This window comes from Aplysia californica, unplaced genomic scaffold, assembly GCF_000002075.1.
Source record: "Aplysia californica isolate F4 #8 unplaced genomic scaffold, AplCal3.0 scaffold00114, whole genome shotgun sequence".
Classification (NCBI taxonomy): domain Eukaryota; kingdom Metazoa; phylum Mollusca; class Gastropoda; order Aplysiida; family Aplysiidae; genus Aplysia; species Aplysia californica.
In genome coordinates this window covers 902,545-926,590 of record NW_004797384.1, presented here as the reverse complement: position 1 = coordinate 926,590, position 24,046 = coordinate 902,545, and the positions used below count along the sequence as shown (strand labels likewise).

At 40.0% G+C, this 24,046-nt stretch overlaps 1 protein-coding gene across 1 annotated transcript in view; it reads right to left on the bottom strand.

The window, feature by feature from the left end:
- LOC101844991 (exosome RNA helicase MTR4) overlaps positions 1 to 24,045 on the bottom strand; it is a gene marked incomplete at its 3' end in the record, with an annotated part of 31,542 nt that extends 7,497 nt beyond the window's left edge. The window contains 19 exon segments of the mRNA XM_005095818.3: positions 760 to 870; positions 1,708 to 1,833; positions 2,372 to 2,443; positions 2,971 to 3,143; positions 3,966 to 4,116; positions 7,157 to 7,282; positions 7,685 to 7,786; positions 8,185 to 8,295; positions 8,834 to 8,913; positions 9,280 to 9,414; positions 10,621 to 10,723; positions 11,759 to 11,857; positions 12,124 to 12,248; positions 12,717 to 12,807; positions 13,473 to 13,647; positions 14,053 to 14,228; positions 14,977 to 15,040; positions 15,548 to 15,640; positions 23,846 to 24,045. Of these exon segments, the coding sequence (XP_005095875.3) occupies positions 760 to 870; positions 1,708 to 1,833; positions 2,372 to 2,443; positions 2,971 to 3,143; positions 3,966 to 4,116; positions 7,157 to 7,282; positions 7,685 to 7,786; positions 8,185 to 8,295; positions 8,834 to 8,913; positions 9,280 to 9,414; positions 10,621 to 10,723; positions 11,759 to 11,857; positions 12,124 to 12,248; positions 12,717 to 12,807; positions 13,473 to 13,647; positions 14,053 to 14,228; positions 14,977 to 15,040; positions 15,548 to 15,640; positions 23,846 to 24,045 (2,313 nt within the window).
- Position 24,046: the final 1 nt, after the last annotated feature.

Here is a 24,046-nt window from a genome sequence, read left to right as displayed (position 1 = left end):
CGCAATGAATGCATGGGACTGGGACATAGCGGTATAATGTCCGATTGCAGGAAATGCACAATTTGGCAGGTTTCTATAACGTTAACTTGTTGCCGAGAGAATTACCGTAAATATCCGTACCTTATACAAGACAATACGAAATTTCGGCAGTCCTGCACTGTCGCAGTTTTTTTTTTACGGAGGGAGTAGATAATGATGGAGGGACAAGTACGGAACTGGCAGAAAGTATGGATTTCCGTAAAAATACGGAAGAGTGGAAGCACTGATTCTTTCTTTTTTCACAAGTGACAGCACGGGACAAATATTGATTTAATTTCATGGCGACACAGCGTTTGTAATGCACAACCTGCATTTTACAAATGTTACGTTATCAGACTACTACCGGCAAATTTCTGGGCGGTAACGAAAGCAGATCTTGATTTTCCCGATTGAGCCTCAGTGTCAGACATACACTTCCACTTGCCGCCATAGCCGCCTGTTCACTTGAAACGTACTCTCAGATCGAGAAAAGCCGAATGATTATCACAATCGCGATCGGCAAAAATGAACTTAAAGACGTTATCTGATCTGGTTTTCAAATTATATTCGAGAGCTTTTATGTATTTTCCCGGGTCTTTCCCAGGGCAATTCACAGATTTCCTCAAATTCCTGGGGCATTCCCGGGTCCCAACAACTTTTTTCAAATTTCCGGGGCCTGGCAGTCACCCTGCTAGACGCAAATATTTGTTCAAATTTAAGCATAACTAGGCAAGCACTCACCTGAAGAGACTTGAGAACCAGGAAGCGACTATCGGAGGACCTTAAGTCATTCGGGATGTACAGCCTGATGGCACTGATGGCATCAATGAGACGAGTCAGGATGGGAACCACCTGCACAACAAAAATAACAGCAAATAATAATATAGACTCCATTAGCATGGCGCTAATCCCTCCTTAAAAGTGGGCTTTACATACCTATTATTTTTACTCTGACAGTCCTTATAACATCTCAAAACATTCTCTGTTCCCTGGGAAGCATTCGGTACAAGATGCCATGTCAAAAGTGTTCAAACACTAACATACTAACGAGATCTTTCCCATCTCAGCCTGGCAATTCCCTTTTCACCAAGGTGAAGTAAAGAAAATTTGGGTAAACTGTAATTTCCAAGAAGACAACTTTCAAAACAGATTCAACTGAGAAGCCTATAGTTGTAAATCCCGTGCCTAGCCAGTACCAAATAGCATTGACATCAGCCACAGCTCGGGACATCTTGTCCTCTCTAACCACTTGATGAAACAACAATACTCGCAACTGATGAGAATCAGCACATAATCACAAGAAAATAATCTCCGTTGTATAGGTGTGCTCATTATTGATAGTACTGACAAGGAAATTTGCCTGTTGGTCACATTCATTGTTGAAGAGTAGTGAGACAGAGAAACACCAAAACGACAAAAAACATTTTGCTTGTTTCTTCCTGTGAAATAGGGACAGAGGGAATGGCACAGGATTTTTAAACACAAAGAAAACTGAGCGTCAGAAAAGAGAAGGGGATGTTGGCAGCCTTACAAATTATCATCCTGCTGAAGATCATCAAAGCCACGGACCTCCTCAAAGTTTTTCTTGCTGCATGTATGCGTGAGTGCACACAAACTTCGTAACCCCAGTGCCATTGTAAACAACCAAGACAAATTATGAGTAACAATAATCATTGTCAAATTCTATACCTGCATCTCTCCCTTCTCCCCCTTGGGGCAGGGCTGGATGTCAGAGGCGTTGCGACTCTTCACACTCTCCTTGGTCAGGTTCAGCAGAACCTCAACCACATAAAGCGTCCCTGTCTCATCCGTTGCCTGAAGGTGATATGAGAAGGTGGGTGAGGGAGGATATACAAGCGAAAACACAAACTTACAGGATACAGAGATTCAAAATGAATTGAAGACTAGAACAATATTGAATTCTGTAAAGAGTATCTCAACTTCATACTTCTCTCAAATTCAAGTCTTGACACATTTAGACAATGTAATAAAATATAGGCCTAGATGATTTTGCAGTATTCAGCAGTATAGTCGAAACTGTCCAAGCCGGCCACCCACTGTCGGGGGAAAAAAGGGCTGTCTTGAACAGTGTCATTATAATGTAAAACAAATGAAAGAGGGATTTAAGAAGTTTTCATTTGTAAAGATGATTGTTTTGGACAGATGGCCATAAGAGAGAGCAAGTTTGTATTTGACTAGAATTGAGATTATAACTAGATCTGGTGAATAGTATGTTGATCTGTTTATACCTCTTTATATTGAAACTGGCAGAAGAGGGCACTAATGTTAAAAAGGACTTTGGAATAAATCATTAATGTTTTACATAGAAAGAAACAACAAAGTCACCACTCACAGCAGATTGATCCATCTTCTTGTGAAAGTTCAGCACCACGCCCCAACCAAAGTCCAGATCACCATTTTGAACCTGGGAATAAACCAAAAGCAGAATTTTATACATTATAAGATTTTAAAATCTGCTTCAATCAATAATGAAGGTCTTCGACACTGATTGGTGTTTGAAATGTCATCTACATTCACAGCTTCTCCTACGCCTGCACACACTAAAAACTCGATCAATTCATGTATAGACCTAAACTTCTCCGCTCCGGTGTCCTCATAGAAATAATTGAGTTAACATTTTCCACAAGTGTCAAGGCACACACAAAGGACAAATACTAAACACGTTATTCTTTATAAGGCCCACTAGGGTACAACAGGGTCAAATAGAACGGAATATTTTTTTTACATTTAATTTAAAGAAGTTTGCAGTATTGACACATTGTCAAATTTTCAAAACAGGGTTAGAATGATGATGATGTGAAACATCATGTGCAAATATAGTAAAAGACTTTTAAAATACCGAAAGTGAGTTTTTGACAATTCACATCAGTTCCCACTCAGCGCACTTTAAGCCACACGTCAACACCCTAGAGACCACCCACGCACACTTACCTTGACCACTCGGCCTGGCTGCAAGAAAGGCAAGAGGTAGGTGGGTTTGAGAATGTAGTGCTTCACCTCCCTGGTCAGAGTGGCCAGCTGCTGCCTGATGCGGTAGTAGGCGGACACAGACTCCTCGTCCTCTATGCTCAGGGAGTTGTACAGTTCCTCTTTAACCTGCAGCTCTGGAGACAAGGCATAAAGTAAGCGCAAAGGTTAAATGCCTGGCCTTATACACATATTAAAGTAAGCGCTGAGATTAAATGCCAACCCTTACATAGACATATTAAAGTAAGTGCTGAGAAAACACGCCTAGCCTTACAGACACATATTAAAGTAAGTGCCGAGATTAAATGCCTAGCCGTACACACAAAAATACCCTTACGATAAGACAATGTTTCCATTATCATTTGTTTGTGTACTTCAAAGAGACGTTTAACATTTATCATCTCCAGTCCCAAGTCACTTCATAACCTTTACATTAAATTATCTAAATCTGGATAGCAACCACCAACTGATACTACAAACTGAAATAAGTACAAGTTAAGTGACACTGCATATATCATATTGAAAGCTGACAAAATGGTACAGACAGAGAAATCTCCATCAACTAAACCCTAGAAGCAAAGGACAAAACAGTAGTCACTGACTCTCAAGTTACACTACATATCGTTGAGGTAAGAGTTTTACAGCACTTGCAAAACAATTAAGTCATATAAGTGCCGAAGATTAGAGGTGTTACAACAGACTTACAAACACAAAAAAGGGAAGAGAGATAAGAACGATAGATGTTTGATAGGGAAGACAGAGCAAACCACACCAAAACATCCAGCAACCACCCGCAGAGGAGAGAAAAGGACAAAAGACGTTGTAACAGGAAAGAAGTGGCAAACCAAATCAGGGCGCCCATCAACCACTCACACATATAGTATTAAAAGCCAACAAAATGGAACAGACAAGTAACTACATCCTAGGAACAAAGGACAAAAGAGACGGTAGTCACTGACTCTCAAGTAGGCCTGGGATGGCCGCGTAGTTCTGGAACTGGAAAAACGACCTCTCCAGCATGTACTCTGGGTTGATCTCTTCCACCCTCAGCAGGTTGAGCACCATGTTGTAGGTCAGATGGAAAGCAGAGTTCAGGGGGTCAGGGTCACCCTGTAGGAGAACAAAAATGAAACATTTTGAGAGATATGTCACAAAGAAACTACAGGTTCTGGAGAATTTTTAAAGACTTAAAAGTTCTACGATGATACCAAGCCTTGTGAGAAAGGAACATTTCCAGTTAGTTTTAGTTTTAGTGGAGGGTTTTACGGCGCTCGCAACTGCATATGGTAGCAATGACTACGAAAATCCTTTTTTTGCCAGAAAGTGTTTGCAAATAGGTGCATTTTGTAGCTATATCTTCACAGAGCATGGAACTTTTTGAATTTTTGAAATCCATCAATAAACAAAAAAGTTACAGATTTTTTAATCAATTAATTTCTGGTACACTTTTATATAATGAAAAAAGCCCAAAATATGGGACGTTCTTTGATGAGTTTTGAGACAATATTCGTCATCACTCGCTCATTTCTCGGAGTATTTAAAAGAAACTTGGCAACCCAGTACATTTTCTAGTGTAGAATCTAGTCCTGCTTTCAGATTTTTCATAGCTATCCTATTTTGTGAGTTATGAAGACGTTTATAGGTAAAAATGTGGCGGTTTTCGGTGCGCTTTGAGACAATATTTGTCATACTTCGCCTATTTCTTGGAATATGTAAATAAAACTTGGCAGTCTAGTACATTTTTTAATGCAGAATCTAGTCATGCTGTCAGATTTTTAATATCTGTCATACTTTTTGAGTTGTAAAGATATTAACAGGTAAAAAAGTGGCGTTCTTTACAGATTTACAAAGAATATCAGTCATATGTTCTCCCAAAGTCATGATATTTGAATGAAACTTGGCAACATAAAAGGTTCCTCCTTGCCAAGCAATGTTCTGGATCAATTTGTCACAAAAATGTAAGTAGAGAGCTACTAATAAATCCAGTTCTGTACTAGTAAAAGCATGCATACTTTGTTATAGAAAATAAGATCGTCTCTGTGTATATCCATTGTTGGACAGTGTCCTATTGTGTGGTAGATTAAGATGCGTTCAGATAATATAGTTTACAAGTCATGGGAATATTTCGCATGTGTAGGCTACAACTCATACAATAAATGTAACATATTTACACCCCCCCCCCTTCTCTCTCTCTCTCTCTCACGCACGCACACATGCACGCGCGCGCTCACGCACGCACGCGTGAACGATAACAATGTATAAACGGGACTATCTTCCCAGACTGGACTAAATAAGTACCATACTCTTTAATAACAGTCTTAATGCCTGGACGAGTCCAAGTGTGTGCTTTCCAAAGAGGGGGAATAGGCTTTCATAACGCAAACACAATGCCACACCACTTTTCAAGATGTTTGCTTTTCTGTTTCTATTCTTCTGTCATGCAATCAAGCAAATAAAAATGACTACATCTATTGTATTGTGACTAAAATGCAACAAAAACGCAAGTTATCAAGGCCCCCATTTAGTTTTCAAGTATCCTTCCCCCCCTTTCCGGTTCACATAAGCGGGGCCTCGTTTGTAGCGCCCGAGGCGACCGATGGCTGATGACGTCACTCAGTGGAAATTTCCAGTCCGCAGGTCGTCGCGCAAACAGCAATGTCGCTTTTTCCCTTAGTTACTCCCACATTTTTAAAGATTACGCGAAAACCGCTAAACACAGAAGCTTGAAATTTTAAGGGAATAAAGAAAAATGGTGTACAACGTATCAGTCAGTTTGACAAATCACAGCTCCGAAAAATCTTCAAAGCGCACCACATCAACCACTTTCGCAAACGTTTTCGACTGCTTCTAGGACGGGTACAATGTTGTCAAACTGCATACTACGAGATTGACCTCTTTTCTGATTGGCTGCTAAGTTTCATTCATATCCATTCACGAGAAGCGGCGTGAGAGCGAGTTGAAGACAACAACCTTTGCGTTAGTGCGTCCCACGAAACACCCCCGCTGCGGGGGTCAAAAATCGGCAGAACAAAACGCGCTCGGTGGGCATTGCTACATAAGGTCATATGAGCACCAGAAGATTAGAGGTGTTACAAACATAAAAAAGAAGGGGAGATAAGGACGATAGATGTTTGATAGGAAAAAAGAAGCAAACCACACCAGAGAACCCGCCAACCACCCACGAACATTTCCAGAAAATGACAAAACAGTTCATAACCAAAGTCAAACTGTCAGTGAGACCTTTGACCCCCATATAGTTGCTCCATTCTCAGCAACCAAGACTCCTTTTGCTTGAGCGAAAAATAGGCATGCAGTAAAACTGATTTAGTGACAACAACAACACACAGAAATACAAAAAAGAAGAGTCATGCGACACAAGAACAAACAATGGCCCGACAACTGAGAGCAATCTGGAGGTAGTCAAGCTAACACAAGACAAATCTTCTGTTTTTGCTTTTCTTATGTAACAAAGCATATTTTTTGTTCCTTCGTTTTTTTAAGCTAAACATCTTTTGCATCCATTTAAAACATTTCTGTGTAGATTTTACAACAAAACAAAACTATGATCAGAGACACAAAAATTGTAAGTGTGCAGTCTTTAAAGTCATACAAGATTTGGAAATCAGTTTGGTGACTATTTTCTCTCAAATTTTACAGCTGACACAATCTCAAATATCTCCAATTCAAGATGGGTACTTTTTTCAACAAACGCAAGATAAATGAACAAATAGTTTTAAATACTTTAAGATGATATCCAAAAACTCAATAGGCCCAAAAATTGACAAGCGCCTGATTCCACTGATATCGCCAGCATCATTCAACAAGTGCCCAAGTCATTTTTTGAAGTTGGGAGAATGTCAAAGGAAAGGAGATTTCCAAATTCCTAACCAAGACTAGGGTACTTATGATTTTTTCAATTAATAACAAACTAGGAAGGAAATATGAAAACTATGGTGCAGGTGCAGGTTGCCTCGTGATGCATTTATTCGAATAACAGATTTACCTGGAATCCTCTGAAATTGATTTGGCTGAATGTGAAATAATCCTGACCATATATATGAACTCATTGCTGAAAATATATCTAAATATATACTCATTTTGGGGGTTTTCACCCAATTTTTTCCAAACACACAGAAAAGCAGCAATTTACCTTGACAATGGCCTTGCCTGCTTCCGGTGTGATCTTCTCATCCACCATCATGATGACGATACCTCTCTCGTCCAGACCACGACGTCCAGCTCTCCCGGACATCTGGATGTATTCCCCTGATGTTACCTACCACCACAAATGAAAGAAAATTAAACAATTAAGCACCAAATCCAGAGACACGTGGACAGGACTTTCTGATTTTGAAAAAAAGAACCCCCCCCCCCAATAACAATAACAATAATTTTTGAAAATGAGAAGAGCACTTGATTAACCTTGGGGTAAAAAAAAATTTGGGGGTCAAGATATTTACAATAACATGCGATACTACAAGCAGTTGGGAGCACTAGAGTGTTTACAGTTGAAATTTATGATATAACCTGCAGGTGTTTTTACTTTATAACTTTTTTAATCATCAAATTTTCAACCAATTTCCTCAGTGTTACACGGCATGCCTGTTTTACTTAGGAAATATTTTTGCATTCACATGTAAAAAGAACATATGAGATACCATGGTCCACAGATCCTTACCGTTCTGAAATCTTTGCCATCAAATTTACGACAGCCAGTGAAAAGCACAGTCCTTGCAGGCATGTTCAGTCCCATGGCAAAGGTTTCCGTGGCAAACAAAGCCTGTTCCAAAGAAAAAACACAACAAATTAAAAGCTTGACCTCAGTGAAATAAAAATAAAAAGAATTTGTCACTTTCAGGATTGAGCTTTCTAGACACATACAATAACAAAGGCATCATTTTTCAAATCATTTCACGAAGAGCATTATCATCAACCATTTCTCATAACCTTATAACACAGACTCACTCATTCCAAACCCCAATAAATAACATAGAAAACAAAAACCACCAAAAAAATACCCATTATCAACAACCTCCCAAAACAATACAACACCTTTCATCACTAAACAAAATGATAACTTTTCACACTCTCTTGCTACTATTTCTGATGTGCAACATGCTCACAAGTTCATTCTCACTGTATCCATGATGAGCTCAACAACAAAAGAACCCGTCTTACCTTAATTAGACCCTCTGAGAAGAGAATCTCAATTGTCTCTTTCAATAGAGGCAACAGACCAGAGTGATGAATACCAATGCCTTTCTTTAGCAAAGGCAAAACATGCTCCACCTGTTGAAATCAGGAGAGAAGAGATCAGTAAAGACACTACAATATATTAAAGAGTCAGCTCAATGGTAAGAATGCAGAAAACATAAGACCTATCTATTTTAGCAAGACTCTCTTTGTGTGCGCGCTCATATGACCTTAGCAGTTGCGAGCGCCGTAAAACCTTATACTACTACTACTACTCTCTTTGTCCAGACTCATTTGGCTACAACTAAGAGAGCCAAGTAGGCAACCATGAAATGCCATTGAGTTCTTTCTTTTCCAGACTAATTTCGAAAATAGACTTGCATTTTCTCTAGTTCTTTTAAAATCTTGTAAAGTCAGCTACTTTTCCGATCCAGCGGCCATTTGAGTTCTAGCCCTTCGGCCTGACTTGAAGTCAGCTACAAAAAGAAGTTTACGAATTGAGGGTATGTAAAGACCTCTGGAGTTTTGATCAGGTACGAAAAATCCCCTGATTCCAAAACAACTTGTACATATTTTTTCAGAATTTCAATATATTTCTACAATAACTTTACACTAGGATCCAGAGGGACTTTACCTGAGGCAACTTTTTGTCCTCATCAGATAGTGCATCCACAGCATTGTTGAACACTTCCTCAACCAATGCCTTTTCATCCTCTGAAAACACCAGTGAATGATGAAAGTTAGAGAAAAAAACAAGATAACAGAACTCAAACAAGATCACTTGAAACTTCACCAAAAAATTTATTAACAAAAGATTTTTAATATTTCATAGATACAATACTTACTTTTATCCACCCTATTGATAGAATAGAATTTATTATTTTTTTTAAAAACATTTACTTGAACTGAAGTTACATTTTCAGCCAAGAAGAGAACATGCAATTATTTTCTGGGTATTAACATATCAAAAAGCCTTAAATTACAGAAATATTCTTTTAATGTCCCTCATTTGAAACAACAAAAAAAAAACAACAACATTGGACTGAAAGGAGTAAACAGGAGCAGCAAAGTAATGTGAACCTGTATTGAAGTCCAGTTTTGACATCTGCATGCCATAACCTTCACAATCCTTTCTGCTGAAGCTGAACACAATGACAGGTGAAAAGTTTCTCTCCATGATGAGTTTCACAATTTTGTAGCAGTCAGATTCATTGGCTGAGGATATCAAACAAAAACACAAAGTTGTAAGTTCCAACCCCCACAAAGTCATAAGTTGATTGGATGAGCAATAGTATGGGGTAAAAGAAAGGAACAGGGAAAAAAAACCTGTTGATTATCCGTACGGACACAAACACAAGGTTATTTTTATCTTGTGCATCAAACATAAGCCTCACTAGGCTGTGGTCTGAATCTAGAGCACACTACCAAAAGGAGCTTAGGTGCATCGGTACTACTCGGTATCTCATCCTGTATGCCTCCTAGGAAGTTGAGATTGTTTCAGAATGCTATCAGGTCTGATGGGGTAATAACATAAACCGAAAAGCACATAGAGCTTGCTGTTGAGCAGGAATTTGCGCTATTCAAATGCTATACATATTATCATTATTCTGACAAATTCATTGCAAATTTCAAATCTGTACATTATGTACATACATGTGAAACAGTAATGCCAGCTGGTGGAACAAATGCAACATTTGCCTTAGTTTAACTGGTCAAAACCTTCAACATGTACAGACTTCAACAAAAGTTAAGGACCACTTTGACAGACAGTCCTAATTTTTTTTAATTCCGAAAAAAAAAGGCAGCAAAGAAAGTTTCAAAATTTTTGCTCTGAGGGTGTTGATGGGTTACCAACGTGTACCGCAAAGCCTCCTAAAGGACCAAAACCACCACGTGCAGCATGGAAAACCTCGGGGAATTTGAGCCCAATTTGTTGTTTGTGTGTGACACCATGGACTTTCTTCAGTTAAAATTTCTGGTGCACGTCATACACGGACGTATGGTCTCCAACTGTACTCACCTTGGTGGCAATACAAGCCACCGTTTGCGCAAAATCCGGTATCGAATCAACATGCCACCAAGACGAAAGCTGAGAGACTTAAATCGTGCCAGAGCTATGGCATGGCTAAAGGATGGAGTTGGAGCCCGAGAAGTTGCCAGAACGCTTGCAGTGTCACACTGTCATTGTCCGCCTGAGGCAGTACCCTCACACCACAGAATCAGTCCAAAAATGCCCACGTGCAGGTCGACCCAAGAAGACCACTCAGAGTGTTTGAAAGTGATCACTAACTTTTGTTGAAGTCTGTATAACTACAAGGCATACACAAACGTACAATTCAATAATACAATTTTCAAAACCCAATCTCTTTTTCACTTATCAGCCTGAACACAATCTAAAGAAGATACAAAACAAAAACCAACCTTTACTTCCTCCTCTGCGGCCTCTCTGGTCCCCCTTGGCCCCGTCACCAGCATCTCTCAGCACCGACATGGCTGTGTTGAAGTTCTCTTCTCGGAACTCACCCTGTCAATGAAAAACATAATAATAATTATAATAACAGCTTGTCCATCAATGACATGCGGATAACTTTAGAACAACAGATGTATGCCATTGGCCGATATTTATAGTAACAGCTATTTTGTTTGACGTCATTGAGCAACAAAAAAAATCCGTGGCCGAATCGAGGCTCGAACCTGGACTTTCTGCTTTGGAGACAAGCGCACTAACCACTCCGCCACCACACCACTGTAAGCTACAGGCTTTAAAAATACTTCAATAGCGCTTTGCGGTCGTGTTGCCACAGTGAACGACAACAAAGTGGGAATCCCTCAATGACGTCAAACAAGATAGCTGTTACTTAAATATCGGCCAATGGTGTACATCTGTCGTTCTTAAGTTATCCGCATGTGTCTGGCGATGACCAAGATATCTGTAGAGGAGAATATTTCTAAAGCAAAATAGAAGAATTAGAAGAATTAAACCTTACGATGACTTGTAGCTTCTGCTTTAGCTGATGAGATAGTGCAGCTGTGCTTTTTTTCTCTCCAAAGCAAAGACCACAAAATGTAAAAAAAAACAACCCCACAACTTGATCAGCTCTTTTCATGTAACCCTGTGATCTAGCATGAACTGATAGAGATTTTATTCAAACATTTGAGAAAAACAGAATTAATACAGAATAAATGATAAAAGTTACACTGCTTTGCTTACACACATAAACCCATGAGATCAAGGAAGACAGACAAGAAAACATTTTCATTACCCTGCCTCTGAGGATTCCATAGTCTTTTGTAATCAGGCAACTATTCTTTCATATTTTTTAACCATGTATAGCAAACCCACATGAAGTTCAAACCCGAGCAAAATGTTACTCTACAAAAAATTTTTTTTTACTTATTCAAATAAAACTGATTAGCAGCAGCAAAACTAAATAGTCAACAAATTTTTAAATCTTGTAACATCTGCAAGTCACCATTCCAGTGATTTCTCTTTTAATATTTTCAAGAACACAACAGTTTTACGACATGCGGGGCGTGGTCCATGAGATAAAGAACTTACGTTTTCATCCACAACAAGATGCAAACCATCCCCACCAGCTGGGAAGATGTAATGTTGCAGGGGAATGGGTCGGTAATCTGTGTACACCACATGGCAGGGCTGGAACAAACGAAGGAAAAAATGTTTTAGCTTTAGCATGGCTGCCCACCCACCAGCATATGTTTTAATGATCAACAAATAGAAAATTAGTAATCTAACTTAAAAATTCGTACTATGGCTTTGGACCGTCTTCTTCCCTGGGATGTCAAGGACGGGGGTTGTAGTCACGTAAACGTAACGTAAACAAAGGCTTGATGACAAAAACAAACAAAAAACATATTTTAAAACAACAAATGAAAGATCATAGAAACAAAAACGCAACTAACCTGTTTGTGCAAGTGGCAAATCCACTCTGCAAACTGCCTTGCGTTGGGAATGGTGGCTGAGAGGAACACATAATGGACATTGTCGGGCAAAAGGATGATGGTCTCCTCCCACACCACACCACGCTCTGGAATAAACAATCAAGCCACAAGACGGGCACTTAAAAAAAGATATAGTAGCAATCAAAGACTACTGGCATCAATGGAAACTTTTTCAGATACATTCTCAATTTTTAGAGACAGAACAATATTTGCCCAACATCTTCATGTTTTTCTTTGTTGCGGTTAAAAGTTTTACAGCAGCTGCAATACAATCTACACCATAGTGATTAAACAGCACAGCCGTCTCGTTTGTCCATTTATCAAAGAGAAGGTGCATTGACACGAAAGTAGTTGCATAATGTTTACATAACAGATGGGACACTATCTGCTCCACACCATTATATAATCATCCCTGTAGACACTGAACAACTCAGAGGTACTGAAGCACTAAGACACCAAGTTGATATAGCTTTCTATTAAAAACACAAAACAGTAGTAAAATGGAAATTTTGAAAATGCAATCTATTTTGGCATACTGAGATAACTGAACTTACCCTTGTCTCTCATGTAGTGGATTTCATCAAAAACTACCCAAGCAACTTCCCTCATCACCTCAGATCCACGGTACAACATGCTCCTCAAAATCTGACGAGACATTTAATGATTCCACTATCACATATCATAATATGGCGCACATTAGCATCTTTGTCACTGACAAAAATGTGAGAAAGGTTAAGGTTCAGAGTATCATTTTCACCCAATTACAAGGCAAAAAAAGAGTTGTAAAAATAACATCATTCCTTGCATTGATAAAAGAATTTATATATCAATAATATAAGCAACACAGAAACAGTTCATACTAGGACTTAATTTACTAAAGTGTAAAAAATTCCTGGATTTTTACCAGAAGTGAAACAAAACCAGAACCCACAACAACAAAAAATATGAAAACGACACCTATATTCCATAATATGAACAAAACAAATAAACCAGTTCATTACAGTTGTCACCTAGGTGCGGAAGTACTTCCAACAACTTACAACTGATAGAAAAGAATTTTGTTAAAGGCGAATGCCCCATCAGCACATTCACGTTGACCCCCCACCTGTCAAGGCCAACCCATGTTGAGTGAGACAATACGTCTCATGAAAAAGATGAAGACAGACTCCAAAGGGAACTACCAAAGTCAAAAGAGGAGAGAAAAGTTGGCAACTCAAACCTATTACACAGTACTAAAATAATACAATAAATGTCCAAAAAATTGAACATCCTTTAGAATATGTTATTGCTACTTCAAAGTCAGCACATACCTCAGTGGTCATGACCAGACAAGAAGCGGTGGGGTTGATGGTCACATCTCCAGTCATCAGACCCACATCCTGAAACTCCTCAAAAAGCTCTCTGTATTTCTGATTACTCAAGGCTTTGATAGGCGTCGTGTAGATCACACGCTGCTTGCTGTGCAGGGACATGGCAATGGCATATCTGTAAAACAAAATATATATATGAAAAACACCACAATTAAATACATTTGACAACAATTCCTAGGGATGATTTATGATTTCCTGTGTACCTCCTCACAAAGATAGAGAGCACTCATGGTGAGCACAATATCTAAAGCATTTAACTTGTCTCTGAACAAGAAAAAAAAAAGGCCACAACTTTTAAGACAGAGGAAGATCAAGCTTGAAATACAAGAACTTTGAAATCACAGAAAGCATGAGACAAATGTTAATACCCAATGACCCAAAATATGGCGGCTCCTGATGATAAAGTAAGACAAAATACCCTACCCTACCCTCCTGAAGTTACACCTGATCTTCAGTCCACAAAAACAAACAACACCAAGATGCATCTTGAAAACAAACAACCAAAGGAAGCACAACTTACACAGCCACCACAGTTTTCCCCGCAGATGTGTGGGCAGAGACCAGAACAGACTGGTTGTTTTCCAGGCACAGAATTGCCTCTTTCTGAAATGGATCCAGCGTAAAGGGGTATTCCTTGGCCGGGGCGCCAGTCGGGGCCTTCAGGGGTACATAGGCATCATCAGGAGGAACAGCAACCTGTGCGATCACACAATGGAATTATATCAAGTTAAGTTATAAGATACTGATGCACGCCAGACCACATTAGAACCATCCCAGCCACAGGGGCATAAATTTGTGTGTAAGTGAGAGTGTGTGTTAGTGAGTGAGCGTATTTGTCTTTCTTTAGTAGAGGGTTTTACGGCGCTCCCAACTGCATAAGGTCATGGGCGCCAATGAGTGTATTTGTGTGTGTGTGTGCAAACACATTATTTACATTATAGAGAATTCAGTTTACTCCACTAAACTAAAGATGTCATATTTCAGAACATCTCTATGCATAGATTGCACAAATTTTCAAAAAATTTCAAACCATTTTAAAATGTGTAAGCTCAGTCAAGTACGAGCGCTCTTACAACAAAAAATCTCACGTTATACTCAACGAAAAAAAACCAAAACAACCCACCTCATATCCTTTTTTAAAATCCATTGACTATTCTGCCATCATTTTTAAGAGTACTGCAATTTTTATAATTTTTCAGGACAACCAAAAAACTAAATGATGTTACCAAGTTAGAAAACAACATTTGTTTAAAAGATAATAAGGAAGTTATTATCAAAATTGTATTCTAAAAAATAATGACCTGACATGTTTGAAAAGTGTTTTCTTGGTAACAACATTTGAGTTTTTTGCCCTACTGTAAAATTGAAAAAAATAAAATAAATAATAATAAAAAACGCATACTGTACTTTTTTTTTAAAAAGCAGTATTATTTTAAGTTCTTACCTCATGTGTGCAAGCCTCAATGGTCTCTACAGTGTGCACCTGGAGACGGGGCATGACCTCCACCCTGTCAAGAGAAATTTTTATCAAAAATCATTTTGCTTTATTTTTATCAGAATAAAATTTTCAACAAGTACTTTTCCATCCATATTCATCAGACTTCCACGACTCTGTCTCTCTCTCTAATGATACAGCACTACAATTTCCCTGTAAAACAAAGAAATACAAACGCCCTGCACATTATTGAACAGCACTGAGCACAAATCAGAAGTCCACTACAGGCACAGGTGATTTGATCATTTCTTTATCCCCGCCTTCATCAAAACACTAGTCCACAATATGTTGAACATGAAAATTGAACCCCAAAAATATTGATAATTTTAAAAAACCAGTTCACACATCTTTCTGTGGAGATGCCAAAGAATTTCTTTTGTAAATCACACTTAATTTGCGTAGGCTATATTGTTCACTGATTCTCCCTATCCCTTAAAATAGTGGCTTTGCTGGAATCAGTCCTTTTCTTTCCCTATCCATATATTTATTCAAGGCAATGAAAACAAAAAGAAATATTTACACTTTTTCCTCATTTTTTGCTTTCTTCAGCCCCTCCTCTGCTTCCTCTTCAGCACGCCGTTTCCCGGCAATCTGGCTGAACAGTGTCTCAGCTCTGAAAGAATAAAAAATATGGAATGAAATGTAGCCTTCTACATAAAATGATTAATACCATAACACACACCAACAAAACTCAAATGACGGCTAGACTGCTAGGTTAGCCATACTTAATGATGGCTAGACAGACAAACAGCAAAAAAAAAGGCCAACTGAATTGTAAATAAATTTTTTGTTGTTTTTCTTTGTTTTGTTTTTTCGAGGTAAGTATTTTACAGCGTTCACAAAAGCATGTCATATATATATTATATGAGCACGAGGGACACACCAAACATTTTCAATTCATAGGAATTTTTTAATTTTGCTGTGGTGGCAGCCGAAGCCTAATCATATCGATTTTGGACCACCAAGGGTCCAATCTTTAATGTACACAACTTTCACAAGGGACCTCCGAGATTTTAAGCCTTTGTCCGAGAAGACTAGGTGTAGATCTTTCCTACCAGAAGATCAGGGGTGTGGCTGAAGAAAGACAGCAGAAAGGAGCCAAGAAGCAGTAGAAAGAGTCAGGACACCAGAGGAGGGGGGGCAGAAAGTGGAGACGAAAGCAGACGACAGAACATTGCTAGAGAGCAAGAAAATTTCTTTGTTGGAAGAGGCTAGCCGTACTTAATGACGGTTAGACGATTAGGCTAGCCGTACTTATATGACGGCTAGACGACTAGGCTAGCCGTACTTATATGACGGCAAGACTGACCAACAGCAAAAATAGGCCTACTGAATTGTAAATAAATTTTTTGTTTCAATAACTAAAGTATTTGTTTTGTACTTGAGACGAAACCAACAGGTGCCTGTCAGACAGTGCATGTATTTTAAACCTGAATAATTACTTATGAGACCTGTGTACGCAACAGGTTTCTATAACTATAGGGCCTTAAATAAGTACGGCTAGACTGGCAGGCTAGCCATACTTAAAAACGGCTAAAACTGCTTGGCTAGCGGTGTGTAGGCTACTTAATAATGAATAATGATGGCTAAAATTGTAAATAAAATTTTAGTTTGCAATATATCTAGATCTAAAGTATTTTTATTTCAGACGAAACCAAAAGGTGCCTTACTGACATGCATGTAAAATTACTAGATTCTAGATCTAATGAGACCGGTGTTCTCAACGGGTTTCGGTCAATACGGCCAAACCTAGATCTAGAAAATCTAAGTACGGCTAGATCTAGACTTTTTTTTTGGTAAGTGTTTGACGGTGCTCGCAACTGCATAAGGTCATGTGCGTGCAGGAAACGCCTGACATTTTCAGTTGATAGGAAATTTTGAATTTTGCCTGGGTGGCGGCCGAAGCCTACTCTATCGATTTTGGGCTACCAAGGGATCTTTAACGTGCACAACTTGCAAACGGGACCTCCGAGAAGGCTAGTCTAGTGTAGATCTAGCCTAAATCTAAATGTTTCCTACCCAGAAGATCAGGGGTGTGGCTGAAAGACAGCAGAAAGAAGGAGCTAAGGAGAAGCAGTGGAAAGGCTGCACAAAGAGTCAGGAGCCCAGAGGAAGGGGCAAAAGAGGTGAGGGGTGGGGGAAGAAGACATGCGATTAATTGTAGAATGACGAAAACCATTTTTAGGTAAGGCGGCCATCTTGTTTAACGCCAGACCGGGATATCCCTCCAATCACGTGACTACATCTAAATATAGCCAACCGCATGGCACAAAAGATGGAAGTGTCTATGTAATGTATCTTTCGCTGTTGGAAGTTCTGATGGCCCAATGGACGGAGTGTCTGCGTTTGAAGTCATACAATTATTTTATGAGCGTGGGGACGAATCCTGATCCCGGAAAGTTTTTTTTTTCTCTCTTCCCCTCTTCCTGACTGACCAACAGTTTCTCCCATAAATTATAATCTGTTGCTTTGTAGCTTTTTTTATTCATGTAGTGATGTGAAGCAAGCAGGGGATGGGGTAATCCTCCGGGGTCTTTACGGCAGTTTTCGTGCGGTTTATTGTCTTTGCATTTACCTTGTTTCAATTTCAAGCATCAGCGTTCTTACTGTTTTAAGCATCAACGATCTAAGCGATCTTCCATCATGTCCAAGTACTGGAATTCCAAAATGTTATGGTAGTTGTAGTATAGTAGATCTTGTAGAGAGTCTTTGCCTCAACAGCCTTCTTAAAATAGTCTATGGGTATCCCAGGAAGTGATGACATCACACTACTACTAAAGTCAGGGTATTTTTTTACTTTCCCTCTCGTCTAACACTAGCTATCAGTTGTCCATTTTCTATTGATGTGCTGAACATTGAATATCAACTTCATTTCGGTTGCAAATTTTAGATTTTGAAATATCTGATTGTTCTTAATAGAGACAGACATGTTTTGGATCAATCGGGGGGTTCCAAGGGGGCATGTTTCAACCCATAATTTGAAATTTTTTGAAAATAATTTAGTCGAACCTGCCTCAGCTGAAACCTGTCTTAACGGAATCTCCCCGGTCCCCCCTCTTCTATATATATATATATATAGAATTCCTCTTTAATTAACCTGTATAAAACGGAAACCTGTCCAATGCAGAAATGGAAAGAAAAATCCACTCCCTTCCGAGTGTTTCCCCTGTCCAAGACAGAAAATTCTTTGCCCGTTCAACCCTGATCAGAAACAAAACTCACAAGTTTGGTGTGAAATTAGACTGACCAATGACCAATGCCTGCCGCCCTGATCGTACGGCCAGCCGAGAAAAGAGAAAGAGTTCCTTGAATCGTTGTTACATGATGCCAAAGAGGGGTGGCATTGGTTGACCGTGCTTGTTACACGGGTGGGTGGGGCTAAGGGTGGAAGCAATGGACATACACGTTCAAACGTCTGTTTTTAATAGGTCAAACAGTGGTCCTATGAAAGGCAAGCACTGGTGGTAATTGGATAAGTAAGACTGAAGTATATCATTATCAGACAGGATAGCAATTGAGAGGAGTGAATGTGAAGTTTTGACCACTGGCGGATTTCATGGTAAGGGTGTGAGAGACAACACAGGTGACAGAGTTTATTGTGCCCAAATAAACACGTGAATAAAAAGCAAGTGTTGACTTTGTTATTTGATATTTTGCGTAACAGGGTCACGGACATTAGTATTGAGACTTACAGTGTTTCCCAATGTTTGAGAGTCTGACAATTTTTGTTTTAAATGGCATATTATGCTAGATTTTCTCAAAAAACTCCCGTTTGGCGCCCTTCTTTCACTCTTTAGCATCCTTTTCGATGACATGGATGTTTTGTCTTAGTTTTCCAAGTTTTTTTTTGTATTTTTTAACTTTCCCTCCCGTCTCACACTTGGCTACCAGTTGTCCATTTTCTACTAGACGTCTAGATCTAAATATTGATGCGCTGAACATGAATATCAACTTCTTTCAAGTCGTAAATTAATAGTTTTTGAAATATTTGATTGTTCTTAATCGAGATAGACGTGCTTTAGACCAATCCGGCCCACCTGGGGTAAAAGAAAATCTGGGGGGTTACAGGGGGCATGCCCCGTTTTAACCCATAATTTGATATTTTACAGTTAGATTTGAAATTTTCCTGAATATAATTAATTTGCGACAGTTTTAGGGGCTTTATGTATGAAAAATATGATCTGCAGCAAACAGTACAGCAGTTTGACCACTGAAGCAGTGCATCTGTGTGCGGGAGTGAAAGTAAAAATTTACCGTTTCTTCTTTGTAAGACTACAACGTGCGGAACCCAATCCGACCCAATTACACACATTATTATGTGAGATCTGCACCAAACAGTAGATCTACTGCAGTACTGTTTGACCCCCGAAGCAGGAAGATGCGTCGTTCTATGTTTAATCGCATGCGGGCAAAATGTGGAGATAAAGCAGACGACAGAATAGGCTATGTGTTTTGTAGAGAGAGAGCCTCCCTGAGCCTGAGACGAGAGTACTGAGACAGATTTAATCTTAGTTTGCCGTCTTTATTCGGAATCTAGTCCGAATAACATTTTTTCATAATATTCGGACTCGAGTCCGAATTTTAAAAATTCTTATTCGGACTAGAGTCCGAATATGAAGAAATGTTATTCGGACCCGGGTCCGTAAAAAAGGAAGTGTCTTCGTTCTATAGATCTAACGTTCAGTGCTTCCAATTTTCCGCCATTTTTTAGTCCCCCCCCACACCTTTTCTGCCGATCCGATGCCCGCCGCCTCATTGATACGCCCCCCCTCCCACGTTTCCCACTTTCTTTGTTGTAGAAAAAGGTAAAATTGAAGATTAGCAGACCACCTGGCACCTGCATATTATGAGTTGTGTAAAAAAAAAAGGCCGATTCGTTCAAATACACAAGCCGGTGTCATCTCGATTGTTTAATAATATAATGAAGATAAATTCTATAGCGCCCACTCCCGTGTAAACACAGCTCTAGGCGCTCTATACATAAATGCATGTACCAACAATATTCATGCACGCGACACACAAACACACGCATACACACTCACGAACACATTTATAACACGCACACATTTATGCCAAACACACACCTACTTGCTTATCACACGCACACGCTTGTATTACACATTTACCAAGAAAATGTTGTGTTGCTGTGTAGAGCTCAGCATACGGCAACTTTTGATTCCATAGACCAGCGCACAATTCATTATGTAGACCTACGTCAAGACTAGCTTATTATTGTAATAATGATCAGTTGTCGGGGGGAAAAAGACTGATCATGCGTATGCGACGTTCAATGCCCGGACCGATAGTGCCCCCCCACCCCCCTCCCCGACACGCACACAGCCACACGTGTGCAGGCTGCCCATCCGACCCCGACACACACTAACGAGCCATCTTTAATTGCTTCTGATGACTTTTTGACAAATAAACATTTATTAGAAGCGCTATAACTTTTCAGGCCGGCCACAAATTCATCATAAGATAAAAACTCGGCTCCTGCACAAAACGCCATTTTGCCCGAAGTGATCCTGGTCTCTACCCAGCCTGAGGCGAGTCACGAGTGAGGCAGGACAGGAAGCCAGAAGTGATGTCATGCTGGACAAGAATCAGAGTCCGAATAACATTTTTTCATAGGGAGTGTATACAGACCCGGTAACCGGGAACCAAGTCACAAAGTATACAGACCCGGTAGGGGAACTCATTTGTGATTTCGGAAAGTTTCAGCGCCCTCTTGGCTCAGGGTAGACCTGGGTTCTTCTAGTTCTAGAATGGCCTAGGTCTAGGTCTAGATCTAGATCTAGACAGACAGACATAAATCATAGATCTAGTTTCGAGGCTAGCCTACATCTAGATCTAAATGAAGATTGCGGATGTCTTTTCGGTGAACGATCGATTTTCCTCCGTTTTGGAGTTGGAGGAATCACAATTTGAAGAAAAGAACAATGTCATAATTTCAATCGAGCAGTAACTCTCTCTCTCTCTCTCTTCTGTCTCTGTGTATCGCTTGCATTCTCTTTTGAAAGTGGCTATTTTCACCCGCCCGGAAGTTCTCGCAAGATCTACTCCTCCCCTCTTCTCTCTCTCTCTGTTTCTTTCTGAATACTGTCTATCGGTGTGGACAATCAAATTGATCAAAACTGTTTAAAAATGATGTTAAAACACAAAAGTAAATTAATTCAATTTGGTTGTCTACAAAGATGCTACGGCTATTTAACTTTTCGAATCGAGCCGAACTACGCGGGTCACCATTTTGTTTTGCCCGGAAGTTCTCGCGCTACTCCTCTCTCTCTCTCCACTGCCCACAGACAAAAATTGTACGCTTTTTAAAGTAGGCTACAGTTGTAATGGAACGTTTGTTCACGGCACAGAATTCTACCATTTTTCTGTTATCACAGTGTAGAATTCTGTGGTTTAGGGTGAATGCAAAATTTGTTGGCCTAGATCTAGGCTATAACGGTGAACGCGCACCGGGTGAGAATAGCCAAGACTCGCCTGCACTATTCTCACCCCGGGTGAGAAGAGAGGTGGCCTTCTCTTTTTCTTTGTTTGTCTCTGACTTTCTTTCTCCCCACATATTTTTCTCTCTCTCTCTCTCTCTCTCTCTCTCACACACACACACACACTACCGGGTCTGGGCGCTGAAACTTTCCGAAATCACAAAAGAGTTCCCCTACCGGGTCTGTATACTTCGTGATTTTGTTCCTGGTTACCGGGTCTGTATACACTTCGTTTTTCATATGGGAGTGTACAGACCCGGTAACCAGGAACAAAATCACAAAGTTTACAGACCCGGTAGGCGGTAGGGGAACTCTTTTCAACTTTTGTGATTTCGGAAAGTTTCAGCGCCCTCTTGGCTCAGGGCAGACCACAGAATTCTACACTAAGGGAAGACCTAGGTCCTTCTAGAGATCTATGGCCTAGAATCTAGGCTAGCTTAGATCTAGATCTAGACAGACAGACATAAATCATTGATCTGGTTTCGAGGCTAGCTTAGATCTAGATCTAAATGAAGATTGCGGATGTCTTTTCGATGACCGATCATTTTTCCTCCGTTTTGGAGTTGGAGAAATCACAATTTGAAGAAAAGAATAATGTCATAATTTCAATCGAGCAGTCTCTCTCTCTCTCTGTATCGCTCGCCTTCTCTTTTTCTTTGTCTCTATCTTTCTTTCTCCCCACCTATTTCCCACTCTATCTTTCTCTCGTTCCCTCCTGCCAACTGGGGGGGCCACCTCTATTCTCACCCGGAGTGAGAATAGTGCAGGCGAGTCTTGTGGCTATTCTCACCCGGTGCGCGTTCACCAAATTTTGCGTTCACCCTAAACCACAGAATTCTGCACTGTGATAACAGAAAAATTGTAGAATTCTGTGCCGTGAACAAACGTTCCATTACAATTGTAGCCTACTAAAAGCGTACAATTTTGTCTGTGGGCAGTGGAGAGAGAGAGAGAAAGAGAGAGAGGAGTAGCGCGAGAATTTCCGGGCAAAACAAAATGGCGACCCGCGTAGTTCGGCTCGATTCGAAAAGTTAAATAGCCGTAGCATCTTTGTAGACAACCAAATTTATTTACTTTTGTGTTTTAACATCATTTTTTAACTTTGTTTTGGTCAATTTGATCGTCCACACCGATAGACAGTATTCAGAAAGAGACAGAGAGAGAGAGAAGAGGGGAGGAGTTGATCTTGCGAGAACTTCCGGGCGGGTGAGAAGCCACTTTCACAGGGGACATTTTGCTAGCACCTCTCTCTCTCTCACACACACACACATACACACACACGCACTACCAGGTCTGGGCGCTGAAACTTTCCGAAATCACAAAAGAGTTCCCCTACCGCGTCTGTATACTTACTTCGTGACTTTGTTCCCGGTTACCGGGTCGGGTCTGTACTGTATACACTACATGCCGTTAATCTTAGAAATGACGCATCTTTCTGATTGGCTGCTTATTTTAGTAATGTGATGTCAGCACTTCCTGGGATACCCAAACATGGAACGATGTGTTTTCGGTAACATTTCGGATTTTCTAGATCTAGACTCTAGATCTAGATTTAGAATCTAGATCTAGATCTAGATTCTAGATTAGATCTAGATCTAGATATAGATCTAGATATCTAAATTTAGATCTAGATCTAGATCTAAATTTAGATCTACCACCCCCTCCTGCATTTTTAATCACTAATACATTTTTTAAAATAAACAACAACTTCAAAGTCAAAGCAACTCTACAAATTAGGCCTATAATTTATGGAACTGTTGGTCAGTCGGGAGGAGGAAATGAGAAAAAAAAACTGTCCGGGACCGGAATCGAACCGCTCCAAAAGTCATTGCTCGACATCAAACGCAGACGCGCTATCAAATCAGCTATCAGAAATTCCGAGAAATTTGTGTAGATAGCATAATATACATAGACACTTCCATCTTTGGTGCCATGCGGTTGTCTATACTTAGATGCAGTCACGTGATCGGAGGGGTATCCTGGTCTGACGTCAAACAAGATGGGCGCCTTACCTAAAAATAGTTTGCATCATTTCTACTTTTAATCGCATGTGTATACTAGATTCTATACACTTCGTTTTCATATTCTCGGACTCGAGTCCGAATAATCACTTCGTTTATGGGAAGGACTTCCGTAACGAGTGACCACCCCATCAAACACAATAAAGAAGAGGCCTAGACCTAACCCTAACCCTATCCTAACCCCTACCCCTACCCCAAGCCCTCAATTCTGCTCTGTCTCATGTCATACAGGAGTCATAGTGGTCGCTCGTTACGGAAGTCCTCCCCAAATTTCTTGTCTAGATTAGAGACGGCACCACATACTTGGACTCCTCAGTTGTCTCCTGGGATGCTCCTTTCTCTTCATTCTGACCGGATGAATCTCCAAAGACATCAAATAATCCTTCTCCAAAGGCTTCTTCACTTTTCGCAGCTTTGCCTTTGCTGCGGCGTGTTTTCGGCATGATGGACGATACAAATGGACGCCATGCGAAAGAACAGCTTCCGGTTCTAACTTTCTTCATC